The sequence below is a fragment of the Eleutherodactylus coqui genome, chromosome 13 (genome assembly GCF_035609145.1).
Source record: "Eleutherodactylus coqui strain aEleCoq1 chromosome 13, aEleCoq1.hap1, whole genome shotgun sequence".
NCBI lineage: Eukaryota > Metazoa > Chordata > Amphibia > Anura > Eleutherodactylidae > Eleutherodactylus > Eleutherodactylus coqui.
In genome coordinates, this window is record NC_089849.1 from 35,542,792 (window position 1) to 35,564,168 (window position 21,377).

At 44.3% G+C, this 21,377-nt stretch overlaps 1 protein-coding gene across 4 annotated transcripts in view; it reads right to left on the minus strand.

The window, feature by feature from the left end:
• Nucleotides 1-1,694: 1,694 nt before the first annotated feature.
• The window catches only part of ATP6V0A1 (ATPase H+ transporting V0 subunit a1), a 79,575-nt gene continuing 59,892 nt past the window's right edge, over nucleotides 1,695-21,377 (minus strand). For 2 of the 4 annotated variants that reach the window (XM_066585883.1, XM_066585885.1), the window contains exons 19-22: nucleotides 19,915-19,932; nucleotides 16,037-16,154; nucleotides 14,077-14,248; nucleotides 1,695-5,311 (exon numbers count right to left, since the gene is read on the minus strand). In XM_066585883.1, coding sequence (XP_066441980.1) covers nucleotides 5,218-5,311; nucleotides 14,077-14,248; nucleotides 16,037-16,154; nucleotides 19,915-19,932 — 402 coding nt within the window. In that variant the 3' untranslated portion in view covers nucleotides 1,695-5,217. The remainder of the gene's footprint in view (nucleotides 5,312-14,076; nucleotides 14,249-16,036; nucleotides 16,155-19,914; nucleotides 19,933-21,377) is intronic. The other 2 variants (XM_066585884.1, XM_066585886.1) reach the window with 1 other exon arrangement.

A 21,377-nucleotide genomic window follows, 5' to 3' on the forward strand; every position in this document is an offset into this window, starting at 1 on the left:
CTGGAGCTGGTGGGATACAGGGCTAATAAAATACATTTAATTCAGACACATTAATAAACTGTAATATGGGAACAGAACAAGTTGCATGTGAAGATATTCTAGAGATAATCAGGGCAGACACACCTAGATTGAGACGTAGTTCTCAGCCCAGTCCTCCTCTAGCTGAAGAAGGGGTTTGTAAGAAAACTGTACAGAATAGGATTATAAAACCTACTACAAAAATACTTAGAATCGCCTATCCTGTACATTTATGCTGGGGAGTAGCTGACTGTAGTGTTCTTCAGTGGTATTACCGACAGGAAATACAGAAATACTCAAATATCTTCTTTATGATCACTAGTTTCTCTCACTTATCTCCAGTTCTGGCAAGCTTTGAAAGAGTTTTCATACTTCTTACATGTGAAACTGTGATGCAAATGTGAGCAGAGCCCAATGGAACCCACTGACTGACAGGGTGGCTCAGTGGTTAGTACTGTTTGTCTTATAGTACTGGGGTCCTGGATTCAAATCTGACCAAGGGCAACATCTGCAGGATAGAAAAAAAATCAAGTGATGTAAAGAACTGTGTGAAATGTGCGGTATAAAAGGTGATTATTAGGAAAATACAAACTCCATGCAGATGTTGTCTTCGTCCAGGACCCCAGCTGCACAGCAAAAGTATTAACTAGAGATGAGCGAGCATACTCGCTAAGGGCAATTGCTCGAGCGAGCATTGCCCTTACCGAGTACCTGCCCGCTCGAGAGACAAGGTTCGGGTGCCGGCGCAGGGGAGCGGTGAGTTGCGGCGATGAGCAGGGGTGAGCGGGAAGAGAGGGAGAGAGAGATCTCCCCTCCGTTCCTCCCCGCAAATCCCTGCCCGCCGCCGGCACCTGAACCTTTTCCCTCGAGCGGGCAGGTACTCGCTAAGGGCAATGCTCGCTCGAGCAATTGCCCGTAGCGAGTATGCTCGCTCGTCACTAGTATTAACCACTGGACCACCCCCACTGATGTTGCACACTAATTTTAGGGATATTAGTGAAGTTTTGGTTTGATCTAATTCAGACTAAATTGAAATTCAACAAACTGGACGAACTTTTCAAAAGTTCACTCAAGGCTAGTACCGACCAAAAGTGGTCCAAGGAGGGACAGCTGAGGAAGCACTGATGTCTAAGGCTCATTAATGCACGTGGAGAGTGAAAACTAGTCCGGCTGGATAGCGGCTGTAACACAAACTGCTCAAAAAGTTTCTCCTGGCTATGATTCAAAGGTGTCAGATCACACAGGAGATCACAGTGTGTAGTCAGAGACTGGTTAGACAACCCCTGTCCACAGCTGAAAGCTCACAAGCATCAAAAATGGACCATGGAGCAATGGAAGGAGGAGACCTGGTCTGATGAATCACGGTTGTGTGTGCAAATCATTTACCTGGGGGATGGGCTAGCGCCAGGATGCACTGTGGGAGGATTCCCCGGAGGCGGCACTGTGATGCTCTGGGCAATGTTCGACTGGGAACTTTAGGTCCTGGCATTCATGTGGTTGTGACATGTACCACCTATCAAAAGATTGTACAGACGAAATACTCCCCTCCACGGCAGCAACCTCTACATATAGGCATACCCACAGTCTTGGGAATTAGCCACTCCAGAAACATTAGAAGAGCTTAAAACTTTTAGAACTTCGGTTTGAGCCAAAGTAACCAAGAACTGAAGAGCCAATTTCCAGGTTGTCATAAATTAAGGGTTTAATATCACAAGTAGGGAGACTTCATTTACCGATTCACAGCAGCAGCAACAACAGAATCACATCATAGGAATCTGACAGCAAACTGAGGAATCACAGATGTAAACACATAATGGGACAGTGAGTCGTCGGCAACGATGGTCAGGACCTTCGTACCTGAAAAGTAAAAGTGTACACACGACCTCCACAAGGTGGCGATAGAGCTCCTATAACAAATGCATCATGTACTGCACACAACTCCTCAGCGGTGTCGCCGGCGAATAGTCGTACAGAATACATGCTTGCTGACTATCTCTAGAGAGTGCGGACACGGTCAACCATTTTAACAACCTTCTATAAAAGTGGAGAGGGCCTTTTAAAACTTCACGTATAAAGGGGAACGGCCACCAGCTCCATAGTACAGCTCCTTTAGGTGTTTAAAAACTTTTTTATTTCTCCCAATAGATTACCTCTGTGCTGACTTGTAGCAGGTTGCCATTCACATCTCTTATTAGCAACTTTACCTGCGCACCTGTGACAACCCTTCCTGTCTCTATGCTCAATTCAGTGTCATCTTAGACTTATGGAGTCCATATTACAAGCAGAGGCCAATTTGCTCCGCTTTTTTGTATTTGTTGCAAGAAAATTAAACCGATTAGCCAGCATTAAAAAAGTACATATCTTATTGAATTAATAGCGCTAATAGACAGCATTTACTAAAGGGTTCTCCAATTTGAAACAGCCCCATTTTGTCGCTCTGGAAACGGCTCATGTGACCCTTCTGCTACGATTTACTCCCGAGATCCATAATGTTTTGTATTCAGGTCATGTGTGCCGTTTCAGTTCTTGCTCCGCCCAGAATACGGAACGCCATTGATCATGTGACAAATTCTTCCCTGCTCTGCATGGTCACCAAAGGCAAAAGGGGAATGGAGGACGGGACAAGAAGCAGAACAGGGACATCCTGGAGCGCACTAGGCTATGCACTCCAGGGATTGCTCTGATACAAAGAAGGACGCTGACATGGGGCTGCAATTTGTGCAGCCCCATTTCTTCTATAAAAAGATGCCAACAAGCAGGGACAGCCTTTGCGTTTGTGTGTAATTATACCCAATTAACAGTGCGGGGCGGAGAGAAGTCTTTGTCACATGATCAATGGCGTCCTGCATTCTGGGTGGAGTGAGAGGGCTAGAAAATGAAACATCACTGATGTCGGCCGTGGAACCAAGGTCACATGACTAGTTTTCAGAGCAACAAAACAGGACGCATTCAAAAAGGAAAACACATTCTTAAAGGGAGCGTTCAGAATTTTCTATATGCATTAAACATATATGTTTTTAGGTAGTTAGAAGTATAAAAATGTATAATGTATACATAACTTTTATAATCTACGTTTCACAAGTTCTTCTCAGCACGCTGTAGCGTAGTTGACTACATTGTTGTGTCCCGCAAATAAACGTGCACGTTCATTTATGCTTTTTTTCTTTCTTTCTATGTATGTTCTCCTATAGTCTGACCTATTGTACATTGCAGAATACATTTCTCTCTCAAGAATACGTATCCGATTTAATAACAGATAGGCTACTTTCACGCTAGTCTTCCGTCTAGCTGTTTCACTGAGAGCAGCAAAAAAGTAAAAAAGCGGAAATGAACAACGGAAGCCAATGGATCGCTTTCCACTAGCTTCCGTTTTCCATTAAAGGGGGTTTTCCAGTGAAATACTATTGATGACCTATCATCAGGATAGGTCATTAATAGTTGATCGGCCGGAGTCCACCACTCGGAACCCAGGCCAATCAGCTGTGCCGTCAGCGTCGTAATAACACAGAGTGGAAGCCTCCGCATCGATCTCCGTGTAGTGGCCGGCGCCTGTAACTGCAGGCACGGCTCTCAATGGAGCAGTCACAAGTACCGGCCACTACACAGAGATCGGTGCGGAGGCTTTCTGAAGAGCTGCTCCTATGACACTTAGGCAGAGAAAGATCAACAAACTCCAAGAGTCTCCTCTTCTTCAGAAAAGTGTATACTTTTTGTAAAAATCTATATAAACGTATCGGTTTAACGGTTCCTTTAAAAAAAAAAAAAAAAAAGAAAACATAATAGTGTAAATGAGGTCTAGGTTTGCATTTGGCTTTTTATCATTTTAACAGCATCAAAAACTATATGTTTAATGCATGTAAAAAAAAAAAAAAAAGTGTGACCGCCCCCTAAAAGCCTTATGTTAGTGTTAGGCCTTCAACAAGATTTTTTTTTACAGCTGGATAGCCCCTTTATAAGTAAAGCGCTGCTGGGTTCAGTAAATCTAGGGATCTGTAATAACACTGATCTGAGAGAACACAGGGAGAGATGTCAGGAGGGTACAAGTAGAGACCGCCTCGCTGGAAACTTGTGACTTCAGCCTCTGGAATAAGATATTACAAATCTTGTTTAAGACATGGAGTAGATCTTTTAGGGTTCCCCTTAAAAAAAAGCCTCTGTCACCTACTTTTATCCTTAACAGCTGACTCTGAATGCATTGGGGGGTTCTGCAATGTAATCCGCCCATTATAAAATTAGGACAGGGGGACTACTTAGCAGCGTCATGTGGCTTCCAAAGGCTACTTGTGGCTTCCAAAGCTGACACTCAGAGGAGGTAAGCATAATACATATATCCCCGGATTCCACAAGTCACCTATTTTAGCCCATAAGCTTAGCCGAAAGGGATGAAAGTAGGTGACGGACTCCCTTTAAAAGCGCTGTTACGATACCACATCGCACATTTCAATGGGGTCTTGTATATCTGGTATTAACCAAAGCAGATAAGGATAGGAGAAGCTGATACATAACTATCTGGAAACTCCGATGGAAATTGCAGATCGTAATATCGACCCCCGCAGACTTGTAGATTGATGATGTTGCCGCAAGATTTGAGTATAGTAATAATCATTGTGAAAGCATATACAGAAAATTTAGAACTTGTTCACTGTGGTGATTAAGGGGTTAATTGTTTGAGTCCATGCAATTTACTTAATTTTTTTTGAACCATCATTGATCCGAGGGTCCATGTCTGAGGAGAGGGAAGTTTCTGTCAACAGTGTGGCACCCTCCAAGGATGAGCTATGAGGACTTATCTCTGGACTAAGTGCTACAAAAGTTCCCAAAAAGGGTTGTGTCCGTTAGCTTCGGAAACCCTAAGATTTATAGCATACGAAAAAAAAATACATTTATTCCTACTGAGCAAAATAATGAGGTAGAGGACGGTGAGGAGAACGCGATGTGCACATGTTCTGTATTTTCAAGCTACATTTCCAGACATGGAGTGACTTGGGTGACCCCTAGTGGTCAAGGCTGTTACTTCTCCACTTCTGGAAGGCCGTTAACGGGATATTTGGGCTCCTGTGCAACACACCGACTATGGACCATCTAGGACTACTCTGACCCTAGGAAGCGTGAAGAACAGGCAAGGGTTCAACATCAATTCACCACGGCAGGAGAGGACGACGGGGAGGCAGAGGAGGAGTACACTCTGGATGGGCAATTTTAGTCATCGAATTTGCCCTCTCTGATGGTCTCAAATGAGAATGGCATGAACTTAAACCCTGTTCCGACATAGAACTTGTTCTGAAATTCCACCCTGAAAGAGAGAAAGAAAGAGAACCAAAGTCAATAATGTTACTTAATGTTAGGCATTGATTTTGCTGCAATGAGACAAATAGTGGTTAGTTACCTTGCAACCAAGGACAATGTTACATGTGCCCTACTTCACCCTATCTAACTTTTTGGAACAAGAAAAAAAAATGATGCGAGACAATCGGCTATAAAAAAATTAAATGAAGTATGTTACTTTGTCAGACGATGTAATAGAAGACTTTTTCCCCCAAACTGGTCACCTTCCACTACTTATGTCAGACTATGAGAGGGAAGGGAGAATCCCCCCCCCCCCCCGTACACATGGAGTTAGGGCCCTTCACACCGGTGTATTTTCTATGTTCACTGTGTATTTTTTATATTTGTGCTTTTTTTATTTTTATGCAGATCAATGTTGTGCATAAGAGGAAAAAAAAACTGGGGACAGTAAGGCAGGATTTAGGCACTCACCCCGAGGTCTCGAGACATGAACACGGCGGTCCTCAGTGCCCAAACTAAACCTGGATTCTTGGCTGAAGACAACCTGGTTCCACTCTGTGGTGTCCAGTTTTGTCATTCATGACACCACTGCAAACGGAGGCGACGGTGGATGTCATAATAGGTACTGTGAGACCAAAGGTCCTTCAGCCAAGTACCTGGAAATTGTTCTGACAGACACAGGGGTGTAACGATGGCACCCTCTGTCTCTAGATGGTGGACAACAAAACAATTGGAGCTGCTCATGCTTATAAGATGATCGCCTCTACTGGTGGTCTGTCGGGGGTCCTGAGCCCGGTCACCTCGTGTGGCCTCACACATCCACTGGCCCCAACACCTCCTAACAGTCTGGTCAGATGCTCCTCTCTACTGGTGGTCTGTCGGGGGTCCTGAGCCCGGTCACCTTGTATTCCCTTACACATCCACTGGTCCCAACACCTCCTAACAGTCTGGTCAGACGCTCCTCTCTACTGGTGGTCTGTAGACAGCGTCCTGAGCCCGGTCACCTTGTGTGCCCTCACACATCCACTGGACCCAACACCTCCTAACAGTCTGGTCAGACGCTCCTCTCTATTGGTGGTCTGTCAGGGGTCCTGAGCCCGGTCACCTCGTGTGCCCTCACACATCCACTGGTCACAACACCTCCTAACAGTCTGGTCAGAACAGCCGGGTGGGGGACAATTCATTTATATGACTATTTAACTTCTTGAATCCCATAAATGCGCCCCTCTCAGACTCTGGTAACGGGTGAAATCTCTTCTCTGCGTCGTAGAGACGTCTAGTGGCCAACAAGCTCTACACGAGGAGAAGAGGAGGTTATTACACACAAGGAGCCTCTGAGAGCCTTTAGTAGGCCAAGGGGGCGGGGAGGGGAACCACTTTTAGGCTGGGGTCACACAGGGCGGATTTGCCGCGGATTGCCGTTGCATATCCGCACTGCAGCAAAACCGCTGCGTTTGCAGTGCAATGCAGCACAAATGAGATTTGCCAAAAAGCTGTTCTCACAGGATGGATTTTTTCCGCACAGCCGCAGTGCGGAAATGCAACTGCATCGCGGTTTTAAAAGATGCAGCATGTTCATTCTTTGGTCTTTTCCGCAGCACTTTTTTGTCCATAGACCTCTATGGACGCAGCCAAAACCGCACCAAATACGCGACAAAAGTAAAAAACCGCTTGCGAAAATCCGCGGCAAAATCCGCAAGCCCAAATTAACCTTTGAAGCGGTTTTGCCACAGAAGCAGTTCTTCTGCGTCAAAACCGCAATGGAAAAACCGCAGCAAAACTGCAACAAATCCGCCCTGTGTGACCCTAGCCTTAGGGTCTCAGGTGACAAGACAGTTCCTCTAATCACCACAGCTCTAATCATTTGCATATCCGCCTGAGATGGAACTGCATGCCAAGTTTTGCAGCAAAATGACAACTTTGTTGCAAAAGTCAGAGATCTGCAGAGAGCACAGGAAAGTAAGAAGAAATAATAATTCCCCCTTAGCTGCTGCAGATCCTCTTTGAACCCTAGTTAACTGGTTAACAAGCATCATTCCATGAGAGTGACTGTCAGAAAATTCTCCTGTCTAAGATGACGTTACAGTTTTATAACCCAATATTAAAAGTGACGTCCGTTATTCCTTTACTCCACACTAGGGGGCACATTATCCCTTGTATACAGCTATCAACTGCATCCCGCTGTTAACATCTTCTGGCATGCTTATCGATTTAAATGGGCAGCGCCTTGAAGAAAATCATATATTCAATATAGAAAACCATAAACTTAACTCACCTGGTGCTAAGCAGGTCTCCTACAAGGCAGAAGCCTGCTTGCACCAATGATCCTGGTAGGCTTATCAAGGTTTCTTTAGAGGTCCCCCATAATCCATATAATATGTAGAGCCGCCGTCCGAAGGAGCCCCAAATTGATATACAAAGCGGGGAAAAGAAAGTTCCAAAATAAACTAAGAGCTAAAGTTGTGCGACGCGTTTCGGCGTATAAAACCCCTTTCTACATAATACAACTATATATAGTGAGACATACATACCATGTGTCCGTATAGGGAGAGGCCGCCATCCTAACGCTGGGTGCACCAGGAGCAGCTGTGACACATCGCGTTGAGACGTCGCAATGGAACGCGATATGCATTCCAAAAGCTGGCAATCATTGCGCTCTGGGTAGTATGCCACATCACTAGCATCACAGCTGCGCCTGGTGTGCCCGGCATTAGAATGGCGGCCTCTCCCTATACGGACAAATGGTATGGATGTCTCACTATATATAGTTATATTATGTAGACAGGGGTTTTATGCTTGATAAGGGCGTTTTATAAGCCGAAACGCGTTGCTCAACTTTCGCTTTTTATCCTGACATTGGGACAGAAGCATTAAAGGGGTTGTCCCGCGCCGAAACGGGTTTTTTTTTTTTCAATAGCCCCCCCGTTTGGCGCGAGACAAACCCGTTGCAGGGGTTTAAAAAATAAAAACGGATAGTACTTACCCGAATCCCCGCGCTCCGGTGACTTCTTACTTACCTTGCGAAGATGGCCGCCGGGATCTTCACCCACGGTGGACCGCAGGTCTTCTCCCATGGTGCACCGTGGGCTCTGTGCGTTCCATTGCCGATTCCAGCCTCCTGATTGGCTGGAATCGGCACACGTGACGGGGCGGAGCTACGAGGAGCAGCTCTCCGGCACGAGCGGCCCCATTCAGAAGGGAGAAGACCGGACTGCGCAAGCGCGTCTAATCGGGCGTTTAGACGCTGAAATTGGACGGCACCATGGAGACGAGGACGCTAGCAACGGAACAGGTAAGTGAATAACTTCTGTATGGCTCATAATTAATGCACAATGTACATTACAAAGTGCATTAATATGGCCATACAGAAGTGCTGAACCCCACTTGCTTTCGCGGGACAACCCCTTTAAGTGCTTTTATCTGGACTTTTTTTTGACAAATACCATTGGATTGGACTTGGTCTTCCTTTCTTTATCTACATGAGGTAGAACCACATGAGCGCAGGAAGCTTTTAGTCTATTTTGGAACTGGTATGCTTATGAGACTTTTCACAAAGTGGTGGCAATTTGCATACAGTATTAGAAACATTTTTTGGACCAAGTAAGTACTAAAATCCCCCTTGTAGCCGTCATTAGTACATCCCGCGTTCTAGATGATTACCATATCAATCTATGAGGATTTACGGATATTGCTCTGATCCGATACGGCTTGGGTCAGGAAGGGCATTGCTTCTCCTTGGAGTGCATTCACACAGGCAAGCGCAATATCGGTCTGAGAAACTCGGACGGATATCACATTGTAAAACTGATTCTGGATGAGAGTACAATGCGTTGTTGCATAAAAATATATGCATCCCCTCGCATCTGTGAAGAAGGTCTGACATTGACTTGCAGGAGTGCTGATTTCCAATAGGTGGCGCTATGGAGGCATTGTTCCATCGTCCTATTTGCGGAAATGCCTTGAAACGCGTGATTTGATTAAAATTTAGATAGAATACCCCACCCGCCCAACAAATGTGATTCTTCTGGGCAGATGGCATGGATTCAACTGGTTTTAGTGGCATCCACCGCTGAGGTTATGAACATAGGGACCTGTTGAATAACCTCGTGTCCACTTGGGAAAGCAGATTGATAATGTAGGTTTATTAAATAGTTCGGATGTGGTCACACGAGGTAGATGCGCTGCGTATTTTCAGCCATGAATTTGCATGCAGAAAATCAAGGAGGATGAGATTTCAAGATGTTCACACGCTGTGGAAGAGACCGGCGGGATACACTGACCTGTGGTGCGCTTCTTAAAGCCACAGCATGTTGATATCGCGCTTTGATATCCTCAGGATAGGTCATCAATACTTGATTGGCAAAGGTCCACCGTTAAGAATTCCCGGCGGATTGTCAGTCTGGGCAGTGCTGGAAGCAGATAGCATTGTCTGTATTGCAGTGGTCCACATTGATACCGCAGGCACAGCTACCATCGAATTCACTGGGAGTTGTGCCTGCAGTACCAAACCGGGCCACTGCTTTGTTGACAGCACTGTCTGCCTCCACAGCTGTTCGTAATGACAGTGGGCCTAGTCAGAGCTGTAACTTGAAGCTTCTGGGTCTGAATGCAAAGTCTGTAACAGGGCCCCTAATAATGCTTTATTCAAAGTACCGGGCTTCTTATATGGAGAAGAGAAGCCTTACGGGCCCCCTAAGGCTCCTGGGCCTGGGTGCAACCGCATCCCCTATAGCTACACCCCTGACCGCCCAGTAATCTGTGGGATCTGCCACTTGAGATCCCTGCAGATCAACTATTGATGACCGATCCTGAGGAAAGCTCATCAATAGTATCACTAGACATCACTTATTTCATACAGCATATTCGGCCTCCGTTGTAGGCGAGGGCTTTACAGATCCCACAAATTTCATCTCCAAACTCAAAGCTCTGCCTGAGGACATTTCTGCTACTAGTTTCTCCAGCATCCGAGGCAGGAATGCTGGAGATCTGCCATGGCTTCCACAAGCTCTATCCAAATAAGGGAAAAAAATCCATTTGTCTTCAGCTAGGATGAGCAGAAGAGAGTCCCGTATATGGGACATGCTGTAACTGCAGGCTGGATGCAGACACATGATCAGCGGCCCGACTTTTCTTTTTTGCATTTCTCTTGAATCCAGATAAATAATATTTAGTCCGTGGGAAACTTCCAAATATGTAACGTTAACAATACCCACAGGAGTCCATCCATGAAGTGTTTCAGAAGTGCATACTGCGCTAGAGATGGGTATGCATGGTGATAACTTGGTTCTAATGCAATACAGTGTGCATTAAACAATTAGTAGGGCTGCACGGCTACTTCTGGTCTTGCAGCGTTTCCCCGAAAATAAGACACTGTCCTATATTAATTTTTGCTCCAAAAGAGGCAGGGTGTCTTATTTTTGGGGGGAGTCATACACACCTGGCCCGTGGCACCTGAGACCTTGGTGCTGGTCTCTGGCAGGCTTTCGTGTCCTCTGCGCTGACATATCACTCTTTCTGGTGACGGGCTTTGAATACCCCCCCTCCACAAGTACTGTGATTGGACCACAAGTGCCGCTGGCTCAGCCAATCAGAGCCAGCACTGGATGAACCAATCACAGCCATTCAGTGATGTCACTCACTGAATGGCTGTGAATGATCGAGCGCCGACTCTGATTGGCTGGCGCTTGTGATCCAATCACAGCACTCGCTTGCTGGAGGCGGGACATTCAAAGCCCCGTCACCAGAAAGAGAGCGATATATCAGTGCAGAGGCCACAGTAGCCTGCCGCAGTGCCGGAGAGCAGGGCGAGGGACTCAGACGCCACAGGCCAAGTGAGTATTGATGGGTTTTTTTTCGGGTAGTTTATTAAGGGCTTATTTTCAGGGGAAGGCTTACATTTCAAACCTCCCCCAAAAATCAGGGTAGAGCTTATTATCCGAGAAATACGGTACAACCTCAATGTAACCTTATGCAAGCAGACATTGTGCAACAATTGCAAGTTGGCAGCAATGTTTTCTTCCATGGAGTAACAATGACAGTAAACACTATCACTAATATTCTGAAATAAGCCACTGATGGGAGGGTACGGAAAGACACAGGTAACACATTGAGGCAACTCGAAGGCGTCCCTCACACATGAATGCGGCAAAGGGCTGCAATTTAAATCACAGTGCTTTGCCACGTTTTACTTTAGTTTTCAGCCGCAGCATCGCTTTTAGCACTCATCATCATTGATGAAGTGCGTTAAACGCCCAAAAATAGAACAGACTGGAAAGCGCCACGATTGAGCGGCTGTCTGAGAGGCTCCATTGAAAACAGAGTTTGGCATTGTGCTGAAAGCGTATCGCTAAACGCTGAAAAAAAACATCTGAGGGAGGCCTAAGACATCTCAAGAGACGAGTACAGGTATTAAAATGGGGCGTTCTGGGCATTTACTATTGGCAATCTGTGCTCAGGATAGGTCATTAAATAGTTGATTGGTGGAGGCCTGCCGCTCGGGATCTCTGCCGATCAGCTGATCCTCCAGTCCAAAGCCAGTGTAGAGGGGTCAGATGTCCACATCAGTTGTCAGGTTCAGCAGTGTAATAGACAGCTTCACTCCTATTAAGATCAAATGGAGCAATGCCTTCCATTACACTTTCGGCTTTGACCACAATGAAGAACAGGAAGTGTAATGGAAGGCAAGGCTCTCATTGATTTCAAAGCCATCTATTACACTTCTGGCCCTGACCACCCATGCAGACATCCGGCCTCGCTGCATGGATAGCCGTCCGGAGAATCAGCTAAATAGGTGGGTATCCCGAGCAGCGGCCCCTCGCTGATCAACTATTGATGACTTATCCTGAGAACAGGTCATAAAAAGTAAATGACTGGAAGACCCCTTTAAATAAAAGGCACTTCAGATGTAATATGGTTGCCTTTGCAAAAGCACCACCCACTTTGCTCCCTGTATCTCTCTATATGCAATGTCAAACCAGGTGGGAGAATGCAATTATGTTGTCCTACTGTAAATGATCAATTTGATAAAATCTGCAGTGAGAGTTGCATGCTGGCTGTATGGGGATAGTTGCATGGAAATCCCCCCCCCCCCCCGCCAACATGTAGTACCTGCCTAGCATTGGTACGATGGTTCTATCATATCATGTATACTGTTAAGTCTTCTGTTGCTGAACATACCACCACATGATTTGGTATAGTAGTACCATCTGTCTGCTAAGGTGTCCATCCATGGAGCAAGCGACTCCTAAAAAATGTGGCAGCAACTTCTAACCGTAAGTTATATGCAGAGTGTGATGATTATACAAGGCAGCGGTGCAGGCGTGTTCTTTCCATGTGGGAGAGGTATGACAGGTATGTCTTGCATGCACAGAAGTGACAAGAGTCAGGTTTCCTTGAGATTCCAAGCCCAAATTAGAGCCGCTCTAGAACGGAGCACTCATGCCATCATGGAGCACTCGATGTGAACCCCTTCTATGTGAGCAGCCTAACAGTTCATGTCTCTATGCTGTAGATACATGGCTCTCACTGAATCACTACCATGAGGGGAAGGTGGTAGCACTTCCTAGACCGGTGGCCTCCAACTTGTGGATCACTAGCTATTAAAAACTCCTACGCCCAGCATGTCCTGACAATCCAAGGCCGACAGATCATGCTGGGAGTTGTAGTTTTAAAATAGTTGGAGAGCCAAAAGTTTTAGACAATGATCCTGTCACACCACAATCATCAAAATGAGAAAAGTTATCAGGATTTCACAACTATTCAAATGTTCATTAATAGACTTTTACCATGTATAGATCAATTAAAAAAATAAAAATTAAAAATTAAAAAAAAAATTAAAAAAAACACACACACAAAAAAAAAACTTACACACACAACCTGCAAAATGATTTACCTTTACAATTACGATAAATAGAAACCAGTGAAGCATATATACACTGAATGGCCACTTTATTACAGACAGCAGCCCTTTCACAATTCTAGCTTTCATATATTAGACCGGTGACCCTGCAGTGCAGCAAAAAATCATGTGAGTAAATTTTAAATTGGATCAATTTCACTGTTAATCCACTTTAGATAGTAGTCGCTCAGATGCCTGGGTTTTACCAACAAAGCCTGGTCATCAGTATTAGACTAGCCGGGGCCAAGATTTCATACAGTGCCAACGTCGTAGGGTTCTCTCATGCTGCGGTGTGGAGAGTATACAGAGAATGGTGTGATCGAGGAAAAACATCCAGTGAAAGAGGATCTTGTGGACATAAACAATTTGTCTGCAGAAGGGGTCTAAGGAGAATGTCAAGAATCATTCTGACATCCTGGTGCCAGGTTAAGCAAGCTGCAGCCAAATACAACACAAGGGCTCTACCATATCCGAAAGCAAAACTCACTGTTCCTTAACAGAAGATCTAGTGGGCAAAAGAAACCCAAAAATTGTATCAATGAGCAATGGAAAAACATGATCTAAACATCTGATTAGATAAATCCAGGTTTCTGTTGCACTATACGGATGGGAAGGTCAAAATTTAGTGCAAGCAGCATGAATCGATGAACCCTTCCTGTCAAGTGTTAATAATTCAGGCTGGTGGAGGTGGAGTAATGATGTGGGGAATGATTTCTTGGCACATACTGGGTCTTCTCATACCTGCATATGGACATCATGATGAATTGCTGCGGTTTGGAAGGCCAACGTGCTACTAGATGTGTATCTCTAATAAAAGTGGCCATTGTGTGTAGGTTCTTTGCAGAAATGAACAGGGATTGGGTTTTACTACTCACCAGTGCAGACGGAGGGCATGCAAGAAAGCAGACAAACCCTCCATGATGAGCAGGATGGCAATGGTGAGGGTTGCAAATGCTGCAAACACCAAGACCAGAAGAATGCCACCCCCAAGATTCTTCACATTCAGACCCACATGCATCACCATCGTCCACAGGACCTCAGAAAGCTCTGCAGGATAATTAGAACCAAGATTATTTTCTTATACTTTACACAAACGAAGTAAAAAACATCTTTAAGAATCTGTTGACATTGTGTTAAAGGCGGATACCATCAACAGGCCCCATTATAAGTGAACGGTGTCCATCACATCTACAATCTCACTTTTCTGCTCTTATTAAGGAACAGAACAAAAATTCAAAAGCAAATATGAACAGAGCCTTATTATGGTTTCCATATTCAGTAGTTATGCTCATTTCTATCCATCATTACAAGAATACATGAATGAGGCTGGATACCTCCTCACCTATTGTACACTATCCTACCGAAAGAAGATAGACTCCTTAGCAAGAATCAAAAGTAGTATTTATTTCCATATGCTAAATACTTAAGTGTTATGGCAAAAATATATGGCCGTTTAGGGAAAGCTGAGTGTACTGTGACCTCCTCTGGCCCTAATGACATTGGATACTCTCCATGGCATACTTTCTACTAACAGCTGATATGCTTCAGCTGGTATTTCCCTCCATTCATCCTGCAAGCATCTGACGAGTTCTTTGAAAGAAGCGGGACGCTGTTCATATTTCCTGACCCGATCTTCCAGTTTGTTCCAAAGATGTTCAGTAGGGTTTAGGTCGGGACTCTGTAGGTTTGTCCAATCGTGGAACATCCATAGTCTCAAGCCAACGCAAAGCAGCGTTGGATTTGTGACAAGGTGTGTTGACTTGTTAGAAGTATTGTTGACCATTCCCAGTGTATTACTACATTGCCGGCAGCACGTTGTCGTCTAGAATGCCAAGGTACACCTCTGTTCGTGTTCATGGTTCTTGCCACTACAACCAACCAAGACCATGCGATGTAAAACATTCCCAGACTTAACTGTTGTCACAGCACACTCAGCAAAAGGCATTCTCCAGGCTCCTCCACAGCCAGGTACGTCCATCTGATTTGAAGATGGAGTAGCACAATTCGTCACTCCATAGAACTTTCTTCCATTGCTCAACTGCCTAATGATGACACTCCTTGCACTATTGTAGATGGGGTGATGCATTGTACTTCATTATAGACGGCTTGTGTACAACGGCATAACCCGTATATCCAACAATATGCAGCACCCGTCACAAACTATGGCTGACACCTCAATGGGCCAGCATCTAATGTAGCGTGGTCTATGACACGTCACATGCCAATAAGACACAATCCATTCTACTGATGGTAAAAAGGTAAAGTTCCCTGGTGCAAGCACTGAGTCATGACTGACTCCTCGCGTGACATCACATCATGACATTCCCTTGGCAGTCTGTTTTTGCAGGGTGGTTTGCCATTGCCTTCCCGAGTCCTCTTTTTACCCCCCAACAAGCTGGGTTTTCATTTTACAGACCTTGGAAGGATGGAGGGCCGAGTCACCCTTGAGCCAGGTACCTGAACCAAGCGGGGATTGAATCTGCAACCTTCAGGTCGTGAGCGAGAGCTTAGGACAGCATTTCTGCTGCCTTAACACTCTGCACCACACGAGGCTTTCCATTCTACCGATAGGGGTGTCCAAATACTTTTGGTACAAAAGTGTATTAATATACACTCATAGGTGATTCAATGAGCCTTTATCGTCTTTTGAAACGTAAAAGGCGCACACCAGGCAAAAGTAATACACGCGGTTATGTCTAGTGCAGAGCCCAAGGGGTTTAAAAAACCACCAAAGAGAATTCTTTATTCATGCATTGGCCCATAGAGTCCATTCTAGTCATAATTACTCATATCATCTAAAGCTAACCTACGGATTAATGTTAACTAGATACTTACGGGCATGTGCCAGACTCAAGGCCCAGAGTCGGAGATATGAGGCTGTATTAGAAATGCACCCCAAACAGTATTCGATGGTATGAATGGCCTGGTGGACCACAACATCTCCAAAATTAAACTGCAAACATAAGAACAGAGGACAGCTGGTTACAAGGCAGGTATCAGTTGATCATGGTTCTGATGTGGAGATGTGGTGGAGGATGCTTCAGCAGATGCGTGTTCGCCAGTGATCAAACTCATCATAGCCATACAACCCAATACCGTGTCTGACCAAGAATAGGTGGTAACATCATACAATCGCTAAAAGCTGGCCTATACGTTGTTACAGTGCCTGATGAAAGAACTCACCCGTGGGAACACATTAGTAATGGTGGGTCCCTCCTGGCTATTGTACAAAGCCAGCTTTGTACTTACAGATTCGAGTGTGACAAAAGGAACTTCCCTTTCCTCCTCATCTACCTCCGTAGAACAAATCACTATAAAGTCTTGATAGTAGAAATGGGTAGTAAGCTGAGGAATGGAGGGGTGACATCAGAGACAGGTGGGAATATGGGATTGCAATCCAGAACCAGGAAGTATGAGGTCAATGAAGAGGTAAGTGTGTTGTCTATTGGTACAGCCTGTAGCCTATATATACATTCTGGTGCATTAAATTTTAAAGGGAAGCTGTAAACACTTGACAGAACAGTTCTATATTACATGTAAGAAGTCATTCTCAATCTAGATAAGAGTTTTAGCTATTCTGAAAGATAAAAAAAGTCTGACGCCAAATGCTATGATAGAACCATATCCACCAAATACAAGGCTTACACTTACGATAGTTGTTGGTCGAACACATGCTTGAGCAATAAGCTCTTCCTTCTGATACTCCCATACACATGCACGCTCATCTCCTCTGAATGTGCATGTGTTCTCAATGGGGAGAGGGAAGCAAATTAGTGCCAGATACCTCCATCTAGCAGTGGTTTATCTCCCCTGAGAACAAAAGGATTGGACATGCTAAAGTCCAACAGCTTGATCCTTTTTTGTCCCCACACATCTGCTGTTGGGGAAGCGTCTGTAGGCCCCCATGCATAACAGATCTGTTGATCATGATCACCCGGTCCTGTCAAAAATCGGTGGATTTGGCTAGAGTATGGAGAGCTTAAGAGGATTTTCTAGGACATAAAAAAAAAAATAAAGTTATAAAAAGGGCTTACAATGAAGGAAAAAACCTTAATACTCATCTATCCCAGTGGCTCCCCGTCCAGCACTACAGCCCTGGTACACAGATCCCAAAACAAGCAGCGGGTGGTGACATGCCGTTCATAGTGCACCCGACCACTCAGCCAGTCACAAGCTTCAGCGGCGATTCTTCTATGGCTGCTGAAGCGTGTAACTGGCTAAGTGGTCATATGCACAATGAACGGCACGTGCCCACCCGCCGCTTCTTCAGGGGTCCGTGCAGCGAGGCCGTAGTGCTGGGAGCCACCGGGATAGGAGAGTTTAGTTGTTGTTTTTTTTTCATTTAAACCCTTATAAATTTTTTTTACATATCCCGAAAAAAACCTTTTTAGATGTCACATTGTATGATACAATTAGGCATACATACTCATCAGTAGTGTTTTTGGGAACCCTCTCTTAGGTCAGTGAAGCATGGGAATATTCCAGCCGTAATAAGGATGAGTGTGTCGGCCTGTCTGGGGTCTTCTGACCGGAACCCCAAGCATCATAGATTCCTAGTTGGGGTTCAGGTCAGGAGACCCCAGTCAGGCAGAGATGCTCATCCATATTACAGCTGCTTAAATGAGGTTGAAAATGGCTCATGTGTCACCAGCCTAATTGCAACTACAAGTCAGCGGTCAATTACAATTTCAAACCTGACATTTAGCCCCTTATAGAACAATTAAGTTAAAAGCCCCACCGAGAACAAGTAAAAGGTTGGTGCTATGTAGAATTTCGAAAAGAAAAGCAAAAAGGTCTTATTAGCATAGTTAAACCACTAAGGCTTGTTTAACACAACTGTAATATGGACATATTTTAAAACCATATTAGAAATACATCAGCTAGACTCTCCTGCCCATAGATCTATGGTGAAACTGTGTGTGTGTGGGGGGGGGGGGGTCAATGAGTTACAGCCTTATTACTGACTCTAAAATGTGTTCATATTACTACTTGTTGAACTGGCCTAATACGCATGAAATAACCGCTGGGTCCAATTCCAGGTCCATCATCAGTATAGTACCCCAGTCTTTCCTTTTCATTCACTCCCTCACCACAAAACCAATTATTTTTTCATCCATACGACGATAATATACTGAAAGGGAGGTAGTGTAAGTATCGGCACACTTGTTTAGGGGTGATGATACTATATAGCACTGCTGCAGGATGTACCAACATGGCACAATACCTATATCTTGGGCAGTGAGAAACGCTACCTCAACACTGCCAATGAACAAGAGCCAAGACTCACAATGGTTACCATCTCAGGATAGGGGATTACAACATTACACAGACTACTCTATAAGACAAGTCAAAGGAGAGACCAGCAAAGTTCTGTCTTCTTCAAAAATGCTACTTTGGTGTTAAAGTAACCCTGCGGTTTAGGGACAAAATTCTGTCTCAGGACTAGAGGTAGAGGGGTTATATTACCTGCAGTTAAACTTCTATGTTGCCCCTCCGATCCACGGGTTTTAACCGTCCAACATGGCCACCACAACTTTCTAACTAGAAAAGTTACATAGTACACTGCTCTGACTGGCCAGCACTGTTCACATGAGCAGCCCTGGCCAATCAGAGAGCATGTCAAGTGCATTGGTAGTCTAATACTACCAATGCACTATGGGGACTAGGTAGTCTAAAGATTGCATCGGCCATTTTGAACAGCTGAAAACGGGATGAAGAAACTGCAGTCAGAGGGCTGGCAGAGAACAACTGACTAATATAATTCCCTTCCTCTCCAGTCTCAGGACAGAATTTTATCCTGAAACTGAAGCGTTGCTTTAACTCATTGTATCCGGAGAAAGAGGGGACCATATATTTATCCAAACTAAGGCTGCTCACAACAAGTCTCTGTAATAAAACTATCATACATTACAGATTTGCCAGAGCAATAAGTCATTTTTCAATCTACCCCAAGTTGAGTCATACAAAAACTATAACCAAAAGGGTACAAAATTATATCCGAGACATCACTAGATATTAATACAAAGATTCACCACATGTCAATCCACACACATTAGGCCTACGTCACTGGTAGACTCCACGCAATGCATTGCAGCAAAAATAAGCGAGTAACTCAAATAGACTAACTACACACACTTAAAACCAACGTATTCTACATAGCACAAGTACAAATCGCTTAGCTATATATGTATATGATTACCTATACATATATAAAAGGCAGATCATATTATACTCTCTCATATATTATACTCGACACAGTCGTGTTAAAAGTGCAGTTTCTTGAGATTCTTTGCTCGGTCTTCATTTACGCAGTATTTTTGGATGATCTTAATCAAAAGCTATGTGGTCCTGTAGTAATACAATAAACCACAATACTAGAAGTGCCAATATAATAGAATACAAAAAAAAATGCATATAATACATAAAAACATAAAAATCTTTAAAAATACAAAATTTGGGAAGAAAACTGCACTTTTAAGTCCATCAGAAAAGCAAAGCAGCTGAGCAGCAGGATGGGATATGAAGATGACATGTTAGCAGCTGATGGATGATTCCTGGAGCCCCTGGCAAAGCCCACCAAGCATATAAAAGAAAAATCACAATTAAAACATCAGCCCTGTAAAATGGATAAATTAATATGACGATGAAATGGAATGAAAATTCCAGGACTTCCTTGGCTGATTGAGGGCATGCAGAACGGACGGCAGTCTTACCACTTCCTCCACGGCAGGCTTGGAATAATATAAATCCAGATTTAATACAGGATTGAAAGAGAGAAATACAGGTTAACCATTAAATATCACTTTAAAACTTCAGTCCCGCTAAAAAAAAATAAAAAAGTCCTAAAAATGAAGTTAAAGGCAAAAGTAACAGTAATCATAGGAATATAGGGATGACACATGCAGAAGGTTAATTTGGTTAACAGTGGTTAAGGAGTCATAGACGATGTCTCATGTCATTGTTCAGACGGGTTATATAATGGAAAATAATCAGTGTTTGAAAAGGCTAATTGTAATAAATGTAACTCCACACAGTCCAGGCAGCCTGTAGTCCAATAGCAAGCCATATAAAAAAAGATTGCAAAATTGTTAATTTCATGGGAGAGCGCATGCATTTTCCTCCGAAAGTTGGAACTTATTGTAACAGCTTGCGCCAATACTTCTGAAGTCAGATATTGTAGTGAATTCAATCCATCCTGCTCTGGACCCCCTGCTATAACCCAGAACGGAGAGCTGCTCAAAAAGAGCAGCTCTCAACTCTGATGCATCCCATTCCTCTATTTGCCAGACAGCCATTCCTTTGAATGGTCAGCATGTAATGCTACATCTCCCTTACAGCAGCCGCTGCAGTGGACATGTACTGCCAGACACGACTTCGCCAAGTGATTTCCACGGACAGTGGACATTGTATGTCCTATCCTCATTTGTGACGCGGACCAGAATAGGGCTTTTTATTTTTTTTTGGCACACAGACTATCACAAAAGATGTGAATAGCCTCAAACTATAATGGGTCTGTGTGCTGCCCGTGTAATACACAGACAGCACATGGACGAGAAATACGCCTGAATTGAATTGGCGCAATTTCAGATACTTAAATAGGCCGATTTCACTACAAGTGTATGAACTTTACATCAGTTTTTGCAGTTTCTAAAGCACCAGTGTTATTCTAGTGCGAGTAGATTTTGCATGTTTGTCAGTTTCAAACTCAGACAGAACTCTGTGTGAACAAGCCCTTATATTTATGGCCAGCTTAAAGGGAACAGGTCATCGGGTTGTTCATAATGCAATAGAACGTAATGTTGAAGTAGTGATGATGCAATACAATAGCACTAAACAATGTAGTTGAACTTTATAATCTTCATTTGAAGTGTTCCCACCCGGGATGCAAATGAGGGGGGGGGGGGGTCTGATTTTTGGAGAAAAGTCAGTGGCAGGAATGCCTTCCCAATTGATGGACAGACATGCAAATTTTCTTCAGTCTCCATAAATCTTGCGCAGGCGCAGTGACAAGGATGGCTGCGCCTGCATACTATCGTTCTCCTGGGCCTGCGCTGACTTCCTGAGCTTAATCATTGTGAATCCCCCCAAAAACGTTTTCAATTTGGATGTGGACTACTTTGTCAGAAACCAGACTCAAATGTCTACGCCACGCAGCATATGCCAGGTCATATTAAGC